General features: G+C 40.0%; 2 protein-coding genes across 6 annotated transcripts in view; one reads left to right on the forward strand and one right to left on the reverse strand.

Moving 5' to 3' along the window:
* Window positions 1-98: 98 nt before the first annotated feature.
* TEX47 (testis expressed 47) lies at window positions 99-3,505 on the forward strand. Its single transcript, XM_069809337.1, has 5 exons — window positions 99-387; window positions 1,268-1,371; window positions 1,755-1,819; window positions 2,664-2,862; window positions 3,326-3,505. The coding sequence occupies exons 1-5, from the start codon at window positions 99-101 to the stop codon at window positions 3,503-3,505; spliced, it is 837 nt and encodes a 278-aa protein (XP_069665438.1).
* A 704-nt stretch (window positions 3,506-4,209) lies between these two features.
* Window positions 4,210-20,008, reverse strand: part of ARHGAP17 (Rho GTPase activating protein 17) — a 47,076-nt gene continuing 31,277 nt past the window's right edge. The window contains exons 10-22 of one of the 5 annotated variants that reach the window (XM_069810545.1): window positions 18,506-18,633; window positions 18,000-18,111; window positions 17,347-17,428; window positions 16,807-16,887; window positions 15,996-16,109; window positions 15,556-15,647; window positions 15,263-15,419; window positions 13,797-14,039; window positions 11,666-11,829; window positions 10,650-11,261; window positions 9,611-9,634; window positions 7,503-7,547; window positions 4,210-5,129 (exon numbers count right to left, since the gene is read on the reverse strand). In XM_069810545.1, coding sequence (XP_069666646.1) covers window positions 9,612-9,634; window positions 10,650-11,261; window positions 11,666-11,829; window positions 13,797-14,039; window positions 15,263-15,419; window positions 15,556-15,647; window positions 15,996-16,109; window positions 16,807-16,887; window positions 17,347-17,428; window positions 18,000-18,111; window positions 18,506-18,633 — 1,808 coding nt within the window. In that variant the 3' untranslated portion in view covers window positions 4,210-5,129; window positions 7,503-7,547; window position 9,611. The remainder of the gene's footprint in view (window positions 5,130-7,502; window positions 7,548-9,610; window positions 9,635-10,649; window positions 11,262-11,665; window positions 11,830-13,796; window positions 14,040-15,262; window positions 15,420-15,555; window positions 15,648-15,995; window positions 16,110-16,806; window positions 16,888-17,346; window positions 17,429-17,999; window positions 18,112-18,505; window positions 18,634-20,008) is intronic. The other 4 variants (XM_069810546.1, XM_069810544.1, XM_069810543.1 and 1 more) reach the window with 4 other exon arrangements.

Here is a 20,008-nt window from a genome sequence, read left to right on the forward strand (position 1 = left end):
GGGGGGTGGCCGTGGGGGGGGGGTGGTGGTGGTGGTGGTGGTGCTGCCAGAGGCCTCAGGCTCCACCGGCCCCTCGCAGGCTCCAGGCCCTGGCGGCCATGTCGGAGGAGGCCCCGGCGCTGGGGCGGCCGGATTCACCAGAGCCTGCGGCTCTGGAGCGGCAGAACCTGCTGGCTGTGCAGCGGGAGAGGCTGGGCCGCACCGGGCAGGTGGGAAAGAGGAGGAGGAAGAGGAGGAGGAGAAGGATGAGGAGGCAGCAGGGCCGGGGTGGTGCGAGTGGGCCTCCCCTCTTCTGGCCTCTCCTCTCCCCACAGTGCCGGTTCCCGCTCCACAGGCTGCTGGTGGTGGCCCGGCTGGGCGAGGGGATGGCGGCGGAGGACGTGGCAGGTGGGTGTCTGCCCCAGCCGTGGGGTGATGGTGGTGGTGGGGGGGACAGGACAGGCAGCCCCACGCTGTCTGGTCTCATTGAGGCAGAGCAGGCGGGCGGCTCCTCGGCCAGGGTGTGGGGAACGCCGCCAGCTGCGCTCAGCTTTCGGCCTCATCCCTCGTAAGGTGTCTTAGACCGCAGTAAATATTGCGTGGTTGGAGCAAACATTGCCTACGAAGCGATGGAACGGGCGGTATGGGGTGGTGAGATGTAGAAGCCTTGTAGTGGCCCGTGAAATAAGAAAAATATGATTTTGTTAAACTGCATAAAGAGAATCGTCACTTGGGAATCCTTCCTGAGCTAACGAAAACACAACTGCTGGAAACCCTGAGGGAGGGAGAGAGACTTTAAAGTCTGATACTGTTTTTGCAACCAACTTCATGTATGACTTCCTCAGGCAACTAATGTATACCAAGGGTTTTGTCAGATGAGTGAGATACATTAAGACAATTTTATTTTCTTTTAAACACCTGTATCAGCTAGTGCCAATGTCAAGCAGAAGCAAGGATGCAACTACACATGCAAGACTTCTAAGTGCTCTACATTTAGGGCCTTCGGGTGATCTATCTACAGCAACAACTACGTAACTACCTCTTTAAAGAAATGCTAGTGGGAATCAGGCACGTTTAGGAGCTAACATGAATTGCATTGGTGCATATGTCAAGAAGAGATTCCCATGGTAGCAATGCTTTCATGTTTCTTCCGAGTAATAAAAGCACGATCTGTGAAGCTGTTGTCTGCGGCAGCAGAGAGCACGCAGAACACACCACACAACACTAACTAGCTGGAACTATCGCTCTAAACCGTTTGACAAACTGCCAGTTTTTCTTTTGAAACAAGGTTATCACAGAGAATTGTTTGAAAATGCATTAGAAGACCACTCAAGAGAACAAGTCTCAGGTCTGCTACTTCTCTACTCCAGCTATATTCTTCATGTAGTAGAGGTAAGTTACATAAATTCCTAGTGGGATCAAGTAACCTTGATTCATCTTTATACAAATTTGGCTTCTAAGATCCAGCTAACTACAAATGTATAACCATCTCTTACTCCATACATAGGCTTAAAGACCTGAATAATGCTGTGGTGGGTTCAGTAGCTTACCTCTGGGATTTACTCCACCCAGTGCTTCAGATAACTGCCCCAAAACATTATCCTGACAGAATTAGATGACATGTTCTGTTAGACGTAACAGGAACAACATGCGTTGTTCTCAGCGCCTGTGACGCAAAGGAAAAGCCCACGTAGGGCAGCTGATGAATTATTTTTATATTCCCAGATTAGTTTGTAATACGCAGTTCTGTAAAAACTCTACCCTTTCCTCTGCAGTCTTGCAGTAGCACAATCCATCTCATCATCCAAGATTTAGCTTCTCTCCAAAATCAAGGTCATAGGTAAGCGTTTCATATTACAGAAGCGGCAGAATACTTCCTTAAGGTTAAAACGAACATTGGCTACGATTATATCAAGCTTTTATTCCCCCACTGAGTACCTGTTGACCACAGAGGAGCTGACATTTTCCAGTTACCATGACCCATCTTTTCCGGATGCAGTCAGCAGCTGACCAGCAGGCTCTTACCCAGTCCTCTGCATTGGAATCCATCTTCAAGACACGAAGTCTTCAACTGTCAACAGCCTTCATAGGTTTCAGTAAATAGGAAAATCCCTTCCTTAAGAATCAGCTGTATAATTTCTGTACCCTGCTTTGTAAACATTTGTAAATGTATGTACTGGAATTCCAGAAATTATCTTTAGAGCATTAGTCACTGCCTTCCAGCCTGCTATTTGCCCTTTCAACACTACCTAACCAGTCCCACATAGCTCAGCCAATTACTGTCTTTAGCTTAACCCAAGTGTCTCTCTAGGGCCCCATACTAATTTACTGAAATCCAGGTTCATTAAAGCTGCATCATTTTCTTTGCTGTGAATGGAATTCCTATCAAAGCAAGCCACCACCACACACCCACATTTGCTTATTAAATCCCTTCTGTTCTTTTGCTTGTTTCTCACCCTCACATCTGACCAGTCCACCCAAGACCCTTGCACAGTATGTCAGAGTAGAATTAGAAAAGGTTTCCACTGGCTGGGGTGTGAGGGGTGCACCATGCTGTATGCATAAAATGCTCTAAGCATAGCTCTAGGAATGCAAACAACTCACTGCTTAGTTTATGAAACTTGACCATCTGATAAAAACTCCTTGCTGTACTTTAAGATGGAATTCACTGTCTTTCAATGCAGTGCTTTACTCCAGGAAATTAAAGTTTTAGTGGTGGCACATAACATCCCCACCAGACTGTTCCCAGACTGGTACGTGGCAATAGCAACGGCTCCCGTGACATGTCCACAAGACTCAATGCAATCACAGTCTACAGCAGAGGTGGTTGCAGAGTGCCTCACCCTCCTACTCCAACTCACAGCCTGCATTCAAAGTTTTGAGGTAAGCTTCAAATAACTGGGCTGGAAGAAATTTTCCTAGTTTACCCCCCAAAAATCCCCCCAAACCACACAAGCAAGCAGCCGCACTTACCTTTCAAGCAGTGTTTACAAGCATAAACACCTGAGCAGATTCCAAAAGCATGTTAAAGCATTACAAAACCTATTTTATTCCAAGTTTCTTTCTAGACCTCTGTAGGGTTATTTTGTGCAGCCATTTGATTAACTAATCAATAGCCCCAACATAGCTTAAAGCCAGGTGAAAGGCACTCATGAAGCACACACCTTACATTGCCTCCTCCCCTGCCCATTGCTCTGCACTCCTGGGAGCAGAGAATACAGCTCGGTTTGGTAAACAAGGGAGTAACTCCAGCCCTGCTGTTCTGGCCAAATTTCCTCAACTTTAACTGCATCATAGCCCTGTGCTCTTATTGCAACTGTATTGAAATATGCTCTTTACTATCAAGGATGACAGCGAGGATACCAGTGAGAGTGTACACACTCTTGCACCTGAGCTGCTAATCCCAGCAGAGACAATTAACTATTTGTGTAATGCTGAAGAATGTGCAAGTCCAGAAGATTTTCTGAGAATTTATTTAAGTCCTTCACAACCTGCCCTGGATTCAGGTAAACTGCATACAGTTTGAGAGATGAACATCAAATTTAGGAGCCAAAAATTCTAGTTGTGTTACTAACACTGAATTCTGAGTTACAAGAGTTTGTTACAGTGCTAGTGTAGTGACAGAGGAAAGCAGGACTACACCCCACTAACAGGGCTCATCTTCCCTGTTAAGAGATGTCTGAACAGGAAACAACTGGGCAGCCACTAGGATTTCAAACTGGGGCATGGAGAAGATAGCAACTAAAATAAATTTATCATGTCACCAAGAGCAATGTGTCTTGTCAAGGCCTTCACGAAATGCAGTTTTATTTTGTAGTTAAGCCTGAGGTCTAGTTTAATCACTTCAATAAAATGTATTATGGAGTATTAAGGAATTTATAGTTTAAGTAAATTAATTCAACTAGTTATATGAATGTGACCTCAACTGACTGGTTTCCCCTCCCTCCCTCTCATTCACAGAAACAGTATGGCCTGTTCCATCTCATTTCTCTGCATGATAGAGGCTGTATCCAGTGTTCGTCTTTGCAGCTAGGCTCATTTGTGTTTAACATGAATCTACACATTAAAGAATAGATGCATATTCATTCCCAGTACGCTACATTCCTTAAAAGAAGAACAAGCTGAGCAGCCAGTGACTCATGAGCTACAAAGCCCAGGGAATGACTGTAAAACCTTCAGTGTCCACTGGAAGCAAATGTTACTCACAAACTTGAATAAAGATGCCTTAAGTTGACAAAAGACAATCTTTAATTTTATAAATGTTCACCCAACTGTCGAATCCAAACAGGTGTTTCAAAGTTCTTTCAAAATTCAACTGTTTTCAATAAAAGCACAAAAACCACTTCCACAGTTTCATCTTGAAACAGTTGCAAGTTTCACATAAACAAAAGCAGGCTTGGTTAATACAAATAACTATGAAATAAGTATTAAGTACTGATCATTAAGTAGCAATGAAATGATTAAAGATACAGTAAGTTTCCTTCTACAGTATGACAGTCCTTCAAGGCACTAGAATACATCCACAGTTTTGACAAGGTGACTGATAACCAGCAGTCACCACCAGCACTCTGGCATTTTTTGGTTCATGTTTTAAAAAGAATCTGCAGCAAATCAGTGAGGGAATGTCTCTTGCAAGGCATCTCTTTGTAACGTCTAAGAACTAGAAATAAAAGTCTAACCGTGACATTAAAAAGATTATTTCCATAATACATGCACTTTAAATAACTAATGTTCTGCTTCTTATTCTTTTGGAATTTCTGCTAATACCATCTGTATTAGCAGCAATTATGCTTCCTATGCAAGTTTCTGCAGTAATTAATTCCTTCCATCCAAGATTTTGAAAACCATTGTTGAGACACAGATCATTAAACTTCTTCTGAATGGCTAAATCACTTCCTCCGTGATGCACAAGTCACAACTCTACAGAGTTTTGCCATATCGTCAAAAGAAGCTTTTCACTGTTAGCTCTGTTAGCTTTCCCACCAGGAGAGGAACCTTTAAAAAGTTTGAGAGTTTCCATTACAGAGCAGTGCTTTCCGTATCATTGTCAATATCAAGCATGAGGTGGTTGTGCAGTTCTTTGCTTGCTGTCTCTGTCAGAAGCTCTGAAGAAGGGTTTTGAAGTGGTTCTTGAATACTGGAATTAGAGTCTGCACAAAAAATGGAATAGCAAGTTTAGCAGTCTGGACAGTGACATCTCATTCACTAGTGTATTTCTGGTGCATTTCCTTAGAAAGAAAAGGGAAGGGAAAGGAAAGATCAACGAAGGCTTTTCAAACAGAGGGCTGGCACATATGTGCACACATGGACACAAACAGACTAAGCCAAACTAAAAAAAGCTCATGAGCTGCTTCTCCTACATACCTTTTTTTAGTCTTGTACATAATAAAAGAAAAGCATTTCTTTCTGAAGAATGGAAGACAGCAAGTATGATTTAGTATCAGATTCTTCAATGCCCCTTAAGAGTGGTACATTACTCCAGACTTTCACATCAAAACACAATGGTCACTCAGCAAAAAAATTTGGCACCTAAATCATCAGCCAGGTAACCACCACCTATGACTTTTAGAAGCAATAGGAACATGTATGGTGTCAAAAGGAGGCACTGTCACAAGAAAATGAAGAAATTATTTAAACCAAATGCAGATTAAACCCCTTTCCTGTGTATAACAGGGAACGTCATGTTCTTTGCCTCTTCTGAGGGGAGGAGAGTTTTGTTCAAGCCGAGGTGTCCAGGGAGGACCTCAAAATGTTGCGTTTCTGGTGACTGACTGCCCTGGTAGTTAGCCAACCAGAAAAATCTGTAACAGTTCAAAAAATGTAACTGAAAATACTAAGTTAGTATTTTGGAAAGCTAATTTATAATATGCTGTGACATCACTTACTGCAATCCAGCAACTGTCTCAAACAGAAAATAATTTAGATCACTTAAATCAATAAAGAATCCAAATAAATGCCTTGCTTTTAAACACAGGTGGCATAGACAGGCATCCTATAAAGACTTTGACTCATATCTCAGGCATGAAGTCTTAAATTTAGTCCAAAAGTTACTTCATAAATGTTCAAGTTGAAAGTTTCTGAGCTAAATGACATGGAAGAGGCGAAAGCAGACGCAGAACTGAAGTCGGAGCGCAGCCTCCCCTGCTTTTCTTTCAGCCTGTTACTGGAGTGCCAGCCAGCCTTATGCAAAGTGCAGTACATTTGTATTCAGTGATACTGTTAATATAGTAGCTGGAACTCCATCATATTATGGCCTGACACTGATTAAGCAGTTAAGTGTTAACATCTGTATTGCTGCAACTTTCCCAAAAACGTGATTCCAGGACTATTAATGTTTTCTTGCGAGGCGTGAACTATACATTTTCTCCCCAGTCTTGTATCAGTCTTGGGGAATACCATATTCTGCTAAGATAGCATTTCAGTGGTAAATGAAGTCATCCCGAAGGCACAGAACAAATCATCAGTACTGTTATGACTTGTTAAACACCATCACCTGGGGGAATCTTTTAAATAGATTCTCTCCCCAGCCCTCATTCTCATTTTGAAGGTCAGTGTCCTGGTTGCTGGGCTATACCCAGTGAACAGTGCCTTGTAGCACCTACAAGACCATCACTGTTCAACACACCTTTGATGGCAATGAAGAAATAATTACTGCAGCTACTTTAAAACCAAACCTTTTCACTTAGCCTCACATTCATGTGTTTAAATTAAGTGCCCAATCCATGAAACCAAGTTTCACAACATCAGCAGCTCTCCTTTATCCCCACTATACTGTATAACTGCTGTTTCTACAAAAGATGAAGATTTAAGTACTTTTAAAGTCAGCTGACATAAACTTTAGATTTTTTTAAAGTCATTTTTACTATTGTTAACAGAAGCAACATTACATAAAAGAATAAACTGCAACCGTGTGAGTTCCCAAATTCTTCTTGCATTTTTCTCTTACTCAAAATGTTCCATGCTGAGCTTGACCTCAGAAGAGATAAGCACAGAACCAAGTAGAGAGGCACTGCATTCTCCCTCATATCTACCAGTACCTGCTGTTTCCTTTTGAACTTTCATTTGAAGTATGGTTCAAAAGGTGTACTTCAACTTTAGATGCAGGCACACAAGTTCTCCCTACCACAACTGCACATTGAAGGATGAATCAGAAAAGGAGGTAACTGAAAGTGTGAGGTGACACAGGAAAGGAGTATTTGTGACAAACAATGGTACAGCTACGTCAAATACAAAATGAACCTTTGTATAAAACATGTGGATTTCTAGATAGGATTTTCTGTACGTGGAAAAAGTACAATGTGAAACTGGCCAGTCAAAACATGAACAACTTTACAACATTCTAATCTCCAATACTTTTAGTACGTTAATGTAAGAGCGAGCATCAAACAGCCATTCTTTTTGCATGCCACGCTAATGATAATGCAAGCAAGCAGTGTTATTTGTGACAGGTTAGTAGTGGGCATTAGCACACACATGATTATGAATTAGCAACATTTTTGGCCAATCATATGCCTTTTCCTTACCATTGAACTTTCCAATACAGTTCCTACTGAATGCAGGTCAAACATCTAGATTATTTAATAAAATTTTTGATTAGAATATTCTTTTCTAGGGCTTATTACTTTAATACCATAAATAGAATTTGAGGCATTACTACAGTCCAGTACATGGACAAAGGAATGCAACAGTATCCTGAAAAGAATTCAGAATTCCTGTTCTGATATAACAAAGTTTGCTGGTAGCTTAATTTTGGCTTCCATTATTCCCATCTGTCTTCCCTCACTCCACTATTTAAGGTTAAAATTAAAACCAGCTATTTCACATTGTGAATTAGGTAAGTCAGTCTATAAGTGCTTATATGTGCACGTGTAAATGTTAGAGCAGATACTCTTATGTAATATGCAGTGGTGTTAATTCAGAACAAATATTAATCCTTTAAAAAAAAAAGGTCTAGAAAGGTGGATGATCCTGTACTGAGTGTACTGCTATAGGTAAGTCTGAGTATCATTTCAACTGTGCCCCAAATGTTGGTGTTTTTTTTTTTTTTTGCAAAACGTAATAGATTTTCTAAGTTCCTTTATCAGTTTTGCTAGAGAATCCTTCATCAAAAGGCTTCCTTGCCTCGTTTTCCTGCATGGCAGCTTTCATACTGTTGTTTACTGTACACAACTTAAGTGCCCAATTTGCTATCGTTTGCACTTGAAAGGAACAATATTAAGTCTCTCCAGTTTTAACACTGTTTCAACACTGTTGATTTCAATATTTTTTTAATATTTACTCAGACTACAGGACAGTTGTGTACCTCTATTATGCCTGTAACTTAGCTGAAAAGTAGTCAGCACTAAGTTGTAATTCACAGTCCATATCCAGCCTCAGTTCTGCCAATCACTCCCTTATGGCAGATGCTTGCCTTGGGTAACTTCAACTCCCCCACTAACAAAGCAGCCCCCTGCATACCAGCTGGGTATTATTTAGAAGGCAAGTATTTCTCCAGTTCCATTGGGGTAAAACAAACCCTGCTTGTCTGCTGCTATTAAAGCAATTTCCTCAGAAGCAGAAAAATTCCAACATGAAAACAAACATGGTCAACCTATGAAACACGACTTAGAAATTAAGGTTAAGTCTTTCCTTGAAGTTTGACTTATCAGCACAGTTTCCATTCTTAACTTATTTGTAAGTGCTGTAAAGATCCAGACCCCAGCCTTATTTCTGAATTCAGTTTTGAAATAAATTGCTCTTGTATTTTAAAGATACTGACAAAAAGAACAGAAGTACAATATGGAAAAGTCTGTTATTTCAAAAAGCAAAGCTACTTTTTAGTTGCTTAAGCAGCATATTTACTGCTAGTTTCTCAATTAAGAAAACTGTACTTCCAGCTTGACTTCTCAATCCAATACTAATTTCAGTATCTTTCCTGTAAGCAGTCAAATCTTGAGATAATTCAGGAATGCAGCCTCAATTTTTTCAGCCTGTCATGCAGTTGTTACCTTAAAAAGGTAGCATCTCCAACCCATTACATGTGAATAGTAAGATTATTAACATGTTACCTGGCAGCTGTGATTGAACAGACCAGTACTATTAGTGAGGCTGGAGCTGACAGAATGCAAATGCAAACATGCCAGAATGCAGATGCTGCTGGGTGCTTTTCCAAAAAGGGGTTTAGTCACATGAGCATATATTTTGCCAAATAAATTCCAAGTAGTTAAAAATAACTGAAAAACTAAAGTGAAAGCTATATTAAAATACAACCACAAAACCCTGAACTGCAGGAAAAAACATGAGTTTCAGTATTTGCCTGCACTGATGAGAACAAACTTGTTTTAAACGGGTCACTGCTTCACACTTGACTTGTGGACTAGTAGTTCTGGTGACTTTTTGTGAAGTGTTACTCACTTCATAATAATTATTTTTACAATTTCTTTTAAGGAATAACTCAATGTTCGCAGGACTATTAAAATTAAGCAGCATAGGTTTTAAAATCTCTTACAAACATAATGATATGTAGTAATGAGGTAACAGAGTTGACAGAGAGCACATATTCCAAAGCGCATATACAAAATAAAGCTACAAATAAAATATTGCTGTGCAGGAGCATTTTAGCTTATATTGCATGTTTCTGGTAAGTACAAACCTTATTCGCAGTAACCATCCCCACCTGTGAAGGCATCATGGGGTAAAGCTGTTAGGCAACAGAATTTATACTTTGCATTCCAATACATTAGTCTTATTCTAAAGAAGCTGCAGTGTCATTGGAAAGTTTTAACCATTATTAAATATAAGTAGATTTAAAAGCATTAGTCTCCTATGTTCATTATCCCTTCCTTCAGAATTTCCTATAATAAGCAGAGACTCAGCAGGAGTACATTTCAAGATCTACTAGTTTGACTGTCCTCAGCAGTTACAATTTTTTCCCCCAAGACTTAAATTAACATTATCCCTATCAAACCAGTAACTACAAGCTTCACGAAGTTCCTGTGAGAAGACAGGAAGTTTCTCTTTACTTCACAAATGTCTCAGAAGGCAGCGGCTGCATTTAAAATATGAAGATCTATCTAGAAATTGACCTAAGATATACAGTTTAGTGTATGTGATTCTTCAGCTTCTGGATGTCCAACTTAAAAGCACATCAGAAGACTTCATTCTCATAAGGTAAAACACTCACTGTGTTAGTATCTTGCCTATTAGAACATGTATCAGTGACCACTTTTACCACTTTCTTATCTTCTGTATGTGCTGAAATATACTATCCTTGGCTACATATTCTCCCTCTTCCAAATATTTGCTTTTTGGCAACAGATGTGTAAGCATAATAGAGACTGCCATGATGCTGAGCCTGGAGAAAGCCCTAGAGAGTTGGTTGCTATAATAGTGTTCAGCTTCCAGAGCAGGAAAAAAATAAAGCAACCTAATCTACACTTCCCCCAAAACCCTTCTGCCTCAGGACTGAAAACCTTCACTGAAGAGGAAGTGCCCCAAATCCTCATGCACAGAACAGGTGGGTGGGCATTTTAACTGGAAATGAGCAATTTAGTATTTTGACTGTTATTTGTGTTTCCAGGTGTCTCCCCCCCCCCCCAAATCAATTTCCAGCTACAGATTTACAGCTACAGGCATTATTTTCTTCATTTCCGCTCCCTGAGGAGACACCAAATATGAAAGAATCCACTCACCTGTTACTATTTTGGAAGATGTTTGCGTGGGATTTGCAATAATACCATCTCCAGCCAGCTGAGAAGGAGGATGAGGCGGAGGGGGAACACTAGGTCTATTTCTGGGTTTTGGTACTGGCCGTGGCCTTGGCAGTGTACCACTCTGAGGTGGAGAGTGAGACTGGGAGGTTTCTTGAGTAGATGGCTGTGGCGATGGGGAGCTAGTATTATGTTTTCCCAGAGGGGGTGTATCGGGTGGTGTTGGAGTCTGCGGAGGAGTGTAACAGGGCTGCTCTGGTCCATGCTCACTGCTGGGTGCAGCAGGAGGAGATGCTTGACTGTTTGATTTGGGTTGCAGTGGAGGAGTAGCCTGTGTTGGGGGCTGTGGTGGTGGATGGCTGGGAGCTTGTATTGGGGAAAGGCTGCTGGAATATCTCCGAGGTGCAGAAACCTGGGAAGTGGAGGTCTGGGCTGCTCCTTGGTTTGCATGTTGAGCAGGAGGAGAAGAACTTCTAGCAGGTGGTTTTGGAGAGACAGAAGGTGGCTGAGCAGCTGGGGCAGAACTTTGGCTTCCTGGCTGCCCTGGCGGTGGGTTGGCTGGCTTGGGAGGGGCTGGCGCAGGCTTTTTAACAGCTGTTAAGAGAAGAGGTGAGATTTCATGGCTGTGTACTGTGAAACCAAACTCCTGAAAGAAATTAGTAGTGCAAAAGAATACTCAGGTACATTATCAAAATAAAATGGTGTATTATCAAATAGAAGCGGTATCAATAGGAAGCTACAGAAATGCGTATGCAAGTTCACTGATCAATAGTCTTTCAGTGATTTTGTTAAACAGCGTCGGTAACATTACTATCAGCATTCATGAAAGAGTCCAAAAGTCCAAAGATGTATTTAGCTAGGCCTTAGGGAAATGCAAGAGAATTAAAGTGTTGTCTGCAATAAAGGAAGAGATACTGATAAAGTTATTTCAGTACGCATTTTTGCAGTACATAAAAGAATAAGAACTTAGTGGCTTGAAAAGCAAATGAAAAACATACCTCTCCTCATTGAATGGGGACTGGGACCTGCCGCATTCTGTGGCTGATTAACAGAAAGCTGATTAGTGCTACTTGTTGACTGGTTCTGGACAGTGCCTGCATGCGCACCATTTCTCACGGGTGGAGGAGTAGCTGAAGATGTGTTGTCCTTAGATTTTGAGGTACTGAAAATTTAAAATCCTAAATTAGATGATTGTAAAACGCCTTGCCCAGATCAGCTGCACCCGCTCAAGTTTACATTATGAACCGTGCTATAGTTCTGACCCTCAAACGCTCCAGAAAAACTTCTGCACTGGCTAGTATTTACAGACAGACTGAACAGTGCCACAACTCTTTAAACAAGTGGCAAGCAGGTTTTAGGTACAAATGATTAATTACCAAAATTAAATCAGGAATCCAAGTAGTTCTGCAGTGTCACAGTACCTGTTTGAATGCACTACTGATACCTAGGAGTACAGTCTCCATGCTAATGCACCCTCAGTGCATTTGCAGATCCTTTAAAAACAGACTCCCAACATGAGAGTTCATATAAAATTACTTCTCCAATTTCCTCATTCAAATATACCTACTACCCCTATAACTCTTAGCCTTTTCAAAATATTCTGTCACAGTATCACATCCAATTCACTGGCAGTTATCTGGTAGACCTAGCTACTAAGGACCAAGGGATGACAATCTGTGAAGCTCTGCCAGAAAAAAAAAAAAAACCACAAGGGACATGAACTAACTTGCTCCATATAGTATATGGGCAAGGCAGGTGTAATCCTCACCGCTGAAGTCCCTGGAGCCTTTGGAAGACCCCAGGGAGGGCACAAGGACTGCAAGAGCTGGGTGTGGAGAGAGTAGTAGTTCTTTTCCCTTCATTGACTGGCTGAAGTCTTCTCTCCACCCTACCCGGAATTAAGCTTTTACCTTACTGGGAGACCAGAACTTGTCTTGAGAGAGCAACCCCTGTAAAATCTTTGAGATTCAGGTCAGGACAACTCAGCTCTTCCTGACCTTTGGCTATGAAGACAGCAGAATTGGGAAACACAGCACTCCAGTATGAACCAGCCAAGGTGGTACTAGGCAGTGCCCCCGCTTCTCTTGCTATGTGCTTGCAGTCTTCACTCACTTCTCTCTCTTTATAGTCTCTTGCAGCATCTTACTCATCGCAAAAGGACTAACACCTTTCAGTCACTTTTATGGGCACATTACAATCCTAATTTTTCCAGATGCTGTTAATAAATTGCAAGTACTTGAACACAGAGTTTGTGCAGATTTTAAATGCATCTTTTAGACACTACTCTCAAGGTTTTGTTTTAGCTGCCTATGCCACAAAAGACCTCTGTGGAGGAAATATTAGTCTGCAGGGGATTTCCAAATGAGAAGTTGTTTTTGTAAAAATGTCAAGTGAGAACAAAAGCTATATGCAAAAGAGTCAATGCTGCATCGAACCCCATGGTGGTGTTTTACCATAAGATGCTATGCAAGAGGTTGATGTCTGGAGAGTGCTACAGGCCTTATACCTCTCAGACCACAAATTATTGAAAGCAAAGTGCTGCTTTCACCATACATGAAAAGAAGAGTCAAGGCTACTGCCATTAGTCTTGGAGTCCATGTGTACTAATAGTGGGGACATGATTGCACAAAGTTTCAATAGTATTTAAGTAGCAAAAAAGTCTGTGTACATGCTTGTCCTAAAGAAACTAATATTGAAGTATGATAAATTGACTCCCAGTTTTCTAGCAAGCAAGTCTGGTCATCACTAACACTTGCTACAGACAAAAAAAAGAGACACATCCAGATAACGTGTACAAGAAACAACAAACAAGACCAACAGGTTTCTAGTATTGCCAATGGTAGGTTTTGTTCTTTCAGCAGCAAACTGACAATCATACTGCGTGGACACCTCTAGAGTATAACTTGGAAAGGTCAACATGGGTAGTAGAAGTACAGTCTTTTTTAGTATTTTGCATCATCATCCCCCCCCCCCCCCCAAGAATTCTCTTATTTTAGAAGATCAATTCTGGAACAATATGCATGGCAAGAGAGCTCCTGCATAGTGCTTCTGAGGCAAATACAGTCAATGCATCAGTTTGCTGTTGAAGCAGCCTGCTAAGCCACTGCCAGCAGAAGCCATGCCTCTTACCTGACATCCTCATTTCCTTGACTTTGTAACTGTTCTGCTGTGCCAGCAGAGAGAGCAAAACCAGCACCCACTGGGCTTGTTTCAGCCACAGAAGCTTGTGAGTGCTGCTCCGCTCCAGACTGAGCCAGCACGCCAGCCTCCGTGGGTGGAAGTGGTGGCTGGAAAGCTGGGGATGTGTGCTTTCTATTTATAGTGCCACATCTCCGAGGATTCGCTTGGAAGTCCATAACCTTGACACCAAAGCTACAGAAAGAAGAGAGAGTAAACACACCACACCAGCCAACACCAGGTAACTAAAGCAACAGGACAATTAGCTGTTATAACCCACAAAGACAAATGCAACCCCTGTTGCTTAGCATGCAAAGCAGCAACAAAGAAAGCTTCAACTTTCTGCATATAACACCATTAATGTTAAGACATGCAACACTATTTGGCTTATCCACACAGAGGGGTAAGCTAAACATAAGTGGAACAAACTACTCAATTACGTTTGAAGACAGACATTGATGACAATGAGGTCAAACCACTCAGTAATTTGACATGTAAATGCACACATTTTCTTACATACCAGAGTATCTCCTCACTGAATGTATTTTGCCACATGAATTTTGTTTCTATTACGCACTAAGTTACAGTACAGATTTCAAGACAGACAAAAAAGCCACTGAATATATGCTGTGATTTGTCTTTAAAGGAGAACTATAGATAAACGGACTAAAATTCTAACAGATTTTACAATGCATACAGCAAATGCATTCTAGAATATAATTTTATTCTTGTTGTGTTAAAGACAGTGAATCTTGAATTTATTTTCTTCTTCCTCTGTCAGTGCTGATAAATTTGCATGTGGCTAGCTATAGTTAACATTCAGGTAACAATGTAACATTTGCATAAACAGCTAAAAACAAAACAGCACATCACTTCAATATTCATGATATGAGTGATAATAAATGAACGTTACACTACATGTTATATGGGAAAACAGCATGTTTTATTTTTATTTTTTAGCACTCTACTGTTTGCTGTGGTATACTGTACCATCATCAACTCAGAAGTCTTATCATGAAGGCACCAGGTAACACCACCTCATCTTATGGGCTTTGAAAAAGAAGCCATGGAATATCTGAAGTTAGATACTGATAGATGCTACTATATACACTTCTGTCAGTGGATTTTAGACCCCCCAAATCTGTAATAGGAAAATGGTTAACTGGAAGCAGTAGTTATCTGCTTGTTTTTTATCATGCATAGAGTGTAACTGGAAGCAAATACCAGTACCTTACCTTTGAACCTTCCTCAGGCTGCAACAACATGGAGGGGGGGAAATAAATCACTATTGTTACCTATAGTTTCCATGAAATTCTCCTCCTGAGACCAATAAAAGTGTATCTGATTACAGCCTCCTCAGTAGTCCAGTTCTCAGGAGTGGGCTAATAATTGAAACCTAACCCAAGAATGTAACATACCTTTCCTTCTTCAATAAATCCCCTTCCATTACAGTCATACTAACAGGCCTCTTCCGTTCCAGTGTCCCAGATTCATATTCATTCCCAGTGTGTGACAAGTGATTTGAATTAACAGCAGGAATTGCAACAAATGCCCCAGACACATTGAAATCTTGATCTGAAAGACAGGCAGATAGAATGCATCCTAAGACATATATATACAAAATGGTGCCTCACTGCAAAAAGCTATTGGAGGTTTACCTGCATAGGGTTATCACAAATACAAAATTCTTTTAACTATGGCAAGAATTTACCTCCAGGGAAGAACCAGTCTGCATGCTGAATAATTGGCTCAATAACTGCTACCACATGGACTGAAGTTGCTGCTGCCATTTCAGCAAGGGATCTGCAGAAGAAATTTGTAGAACACTTTATACAGAGTTCTATTAAAGTAAGAAAAAAAAAATTCATATTACCTAAATGACAAATTATGCTAAGCATGATGTATCAGGACTCTTAAGCACCACATAAAGAGCAACTTCACACTTTGATGAAATCTAGACTATTCAGTAACATTCACAGCATTTGAGAACACTCCTAAAAAGATGCATGCCGAAAAGGATCTGGAGGCACAGGTTGAAAGAACATTTGAAATATTTTTTAGGGAAATAGTCTACATGATTTAAAACAATACAACAAGAAATTCTACTGCTTTGTGGAAGTTCTGTTTTGCAGCTTTCCTAAAACAACTTACCCTTCATTCTTTGCCCATAACAAGTTGGGGCCCAAGACTATTGCGACATTGCTGGGTGTCATTTTGTTAATATCGCTGTTCTGTGCAAGCTTTGCTAAAAATTTGATTAAATACCTACAAAAAGGAAAGAAGTAATTAAACAGCAGGAACTAAGAGCATTCCTTGTTGAAAGCAACTAAGTAAGAATTCAAGAACTCGTAAAGACAGCTCCCAACAAAACAGAAATAAGATGAACAGCCTTCTGTGCTTGGTAGCTGGCTACTAAGTTTCTACTCAAGAATCATAAAAGTTGAACTGGGTAGAAAGGAAAGCATCTCCCACCTTAGCAAAATGGAACTACAGAATTATTATATTTTCAGAAAAAACATTTAGATTTACGTTCCTGTAATGGAACTTCCACACTTCTAGGCATCACCAGAGTCGATTTTGTTCCTATTCATTCCCAAAAGGCAAAACGAAAGGAAAAATAACATGTATAAGATACATCCAGGTGATTTCTAAGACTGGAAAATACAATGAAGAGCACAGCTGGTGAAAAGCCAGGTACTACTGCCAACAGCACGACCCTTAAGTAGAAGGGTTCTATGCATCAGTATTTCATTACAGTCAATAGTGAATTAACTTGACTGGAAAAGTCTACCACCACCAATGCACACCAACTACTTAATAAAACAGGATGTCCTTTTATAAACGTAACTGCATTTGGCCAAGAAAAAAACCCCTGGATTAGAGTTTTGGTTTATCAGCTTTGAAACATAGTACCCTAGCATCAAAGCAGCTGTGCTGCAAGTCAACAGATGTTCATACATACCTGAAATTAGCATGATAATGCTTAGGTAATCTGTTACAAATTCTCCATAACTCTTGTAGCTTCTTATCCTGGTCCTGAATACTGAAAGGAAAAAAAATTTCCATTACATCTTACTTTCAGATCAAAAAAATTGTTGTTTCTGCAGTGAACAAAGAGATGACTGTATAACCTTCTGTTTATGCCAAATAAACGCACTGGTTTGTATTCAGTAATTCAGTAACCTGCTAATCAAATCCCTGAATTATCTCTACCTGCAACAAAAGACAACTTCTTAAGCATCAAAACTATGCAGCCAATAGTCTGAAGCAGCCCTTACATTTAAACATAAAATAGATATTTCACCACATTTTTGTGCAATTAGTATTAAGCCAAACCACAAAATTTAAAATAATTTGTTACACAAAATACTTAACTGTTAGAGCAGAAATAAGAAAGTAAACTGTGTGAGCTTGGTCTTTTCTTTTGAATTCATATATGAAGAATCAAATTGATAAAAATATGTAGAATGTTTTCCTATATAACTATTTTTAGTATGCTTACTTTGCAGCTTGTGTCCATTCTTCATACAGACTGTAGGTCATTAAAGGTTCTGGCAACTCTCGCAAATAGGATTTCAAGGCACCTGCAATGCAGACCAGAAACATGCTAGCTTCTTAGCCAATGCTTTCAGTCTGCATTTAAAATTCTGTCCTCAGATTTGTAATTTTATCTATGTAATAGGACCCAAGTTCCAATGAAACAGTGGGAAGACCTGACACTTCCACAGTATATCTGCTCAACACTCAATACAAAAGGTCTTCCAGTAATTACTGTAATTTGACAGAAACATGTATTATAAAATTATGAATCATCTCTTCAGAGCAAAGAACTTAAAGGTCTACATATGGCTCTAATGTCCCTTGAACACATTAACACTCTTGTCATGAGAGGAAATATGATATTTGGATTACTATGATCACCTGATTTTAAACACCACTCTGTCATGCAGACATGAATACATCAAGTGTGATGAGCATGCCTACCTTCCTTACCTGTGTTAGTTGTGCAATGAAGTGAACTTTCAATTTATTTTCATTCATAGTTTATCTGCAGAGATCAACACCTCACACTGCAGCAAGTCAACAGTTAAATGAACAGTGTAACTTGCGTTGTATCAATTTATACCTGGTTTTGGTTCAAAACATTCACAATACCTGCAACAGCATGGGGATCAGAATAAAATTCGTCAAGCTGGGAAGTTGAACAGTCCAAGGCAGCTTTCAGCTTTTTTAACTTGGAGGCTCCAGCAGCAATTCTGAATAAGCCCTGCAGAATAAAAATAAAATTTATTTGACTGGTAACAACATGTTAGTACAAGCATGAAACAGTAGAAGTTTTATGACAGCCTCTTTCAGAACAGTTTCAAGTTTGGCATCTTCACCTTACGCTGTTATGACCTAGCTGGCTCTTAATGGGTCACTGCCATCTTACAATGTTTTAGTTCCCTCTCACCCTTGGCTCATTCCTAATTTTTCATTCTAGGTGCATTCATCTCAAAGATACTTCAAATAGTGCTGAACATTATTCTGTTGCAAAAGATTTATCATCTACACTAATGAACAAAATTACTTAAGCAACTTGTTAAAAAGTACAGGCACCAGTCCATGAGTTTGAGCTCTTTTTTCCTGTCCTTCATAGCATGTGATATGGTATTACCTACCTCCTCTCTCATTCCTGTTTCCAAAAGCATCATTACGCAGGCTTCAATAGGGACTGCAATTTCACGACCACTGCGCTTGAGATGCTCTTCTAATGGAGTTCCAAAAGCTGGTTTTTCAGTCCATTTGTCTAGTTGGAGAGTATCAAAACACTGAGCAAAATATCTAACAAACACTTAAATTATGTCCGAGACAAGAAAAGAATAAAGCCTCCAGTACAGCAAAGATTTTCAGAATACAGTAGGAGTTTTACAGCACTTGATTGGTAAAGTCCCTTGTATAATGAGTAAAGAGAAAACGAGCCTGCTAGTATTCAAGAAAAAAAATACTTCTGCATCTTTCTGGATGGAATATCACATACAAATCCTTTGTATAACTGGAAGCACATGTCCCACTAGGCCTCAACACAAGTGCCACCACATGGCTGTAAGTTACATTAATTCTGATTTGCCAAGACACCAAAAGGCTGAGGTTTGCAAGAATCTTCAAGAAAAAAATTGTCCAGATTGCATGACCTGGGCTGAACTCAGTTTTAACTGTATTTAAGGTGCATAAAACCAGAGCTGTTAACACAAAGTTTATTGCTGATTTAAGGAATCAGCAATTTAAAATGGATGTTAATAGCCCCAATGTCTTACATTGGAATTACCACATTAAAAGCCCATCACTAATGCTAGCACAAATCTTCAATTCAATTTCTCAATTGTTGCTTAACTCTGAAAGTCGAAATTGGCACAAGTTTCTCCAAATTGAATGTGAAATTTCTTGGTTTCCTACAATTTCTTTCTTCACCCATTTCTCTTGTCTTAATTGAAAAAATGCAGATGTAAAAGGTTGTTAGTATAGATGCATTATTCCTTTTATGTGGAAAAAAGGTCAAGAAAGACAAAGGATTTGAAAAAGAGTCCTCTAAAGACACAATGTGCTTCTGCAAAGGATTTAATTTACCCTTTCTGTTTGCAAAACCACGTCAACTATATCCCTCATAAGGCTTTAGTTCCTTTCATTCATTAACACACCATGAGAGGCACAAGTCATTTTCCCCAGTTTTGCAAGTTACAGCAAACATTAGGAAAATAAATCCTAGAAATTGTTCAAAATCACAGTAATTTACATGACAGCTAGAAACACAACTGAAGTCATGCACTACACGTAGATCTTAGATCCTGGACCACTTAAGACACCATGCCTCCTAGCCCACCTTCTAGGAAGGCTAATCTGTTCTGAAGCATTTGTCATATGACAAGTTTGTACAAAGCAGCTAAGCAACAACAAAAAAATTTAAAGCAGTCACATCCATAAACAGAGAACCTTCCATACAGCCATAATGCAGCCCTGATGCTGTGCAAGCATCATTTATTTGCATTACCTCGTCTCCCATCAGATCTACAGAGTACAGATATTCTGTATCATCTTTCAGCAAGATGCTCATATTTATTTATTGATTTAAATGGTTCATCTTTTACAACTTGCATGTGGTCCGCAACTGAGTATACCTGAGCCTT

This window comes from Haliaeetus albicilla, chromosome 22 (genome assembly GCF_947461875.1).
Source record: "Haliaeetus albicilla chromosome 22, bHalAlb1.1, whole genome shotgun sequence".
Lineage (NCBI taxonomy): Eukaryota > Metazoa > Chordata > Aves > Accipitriformes > Accipitridae > Haliaeetus > Haliaeetus albicilla.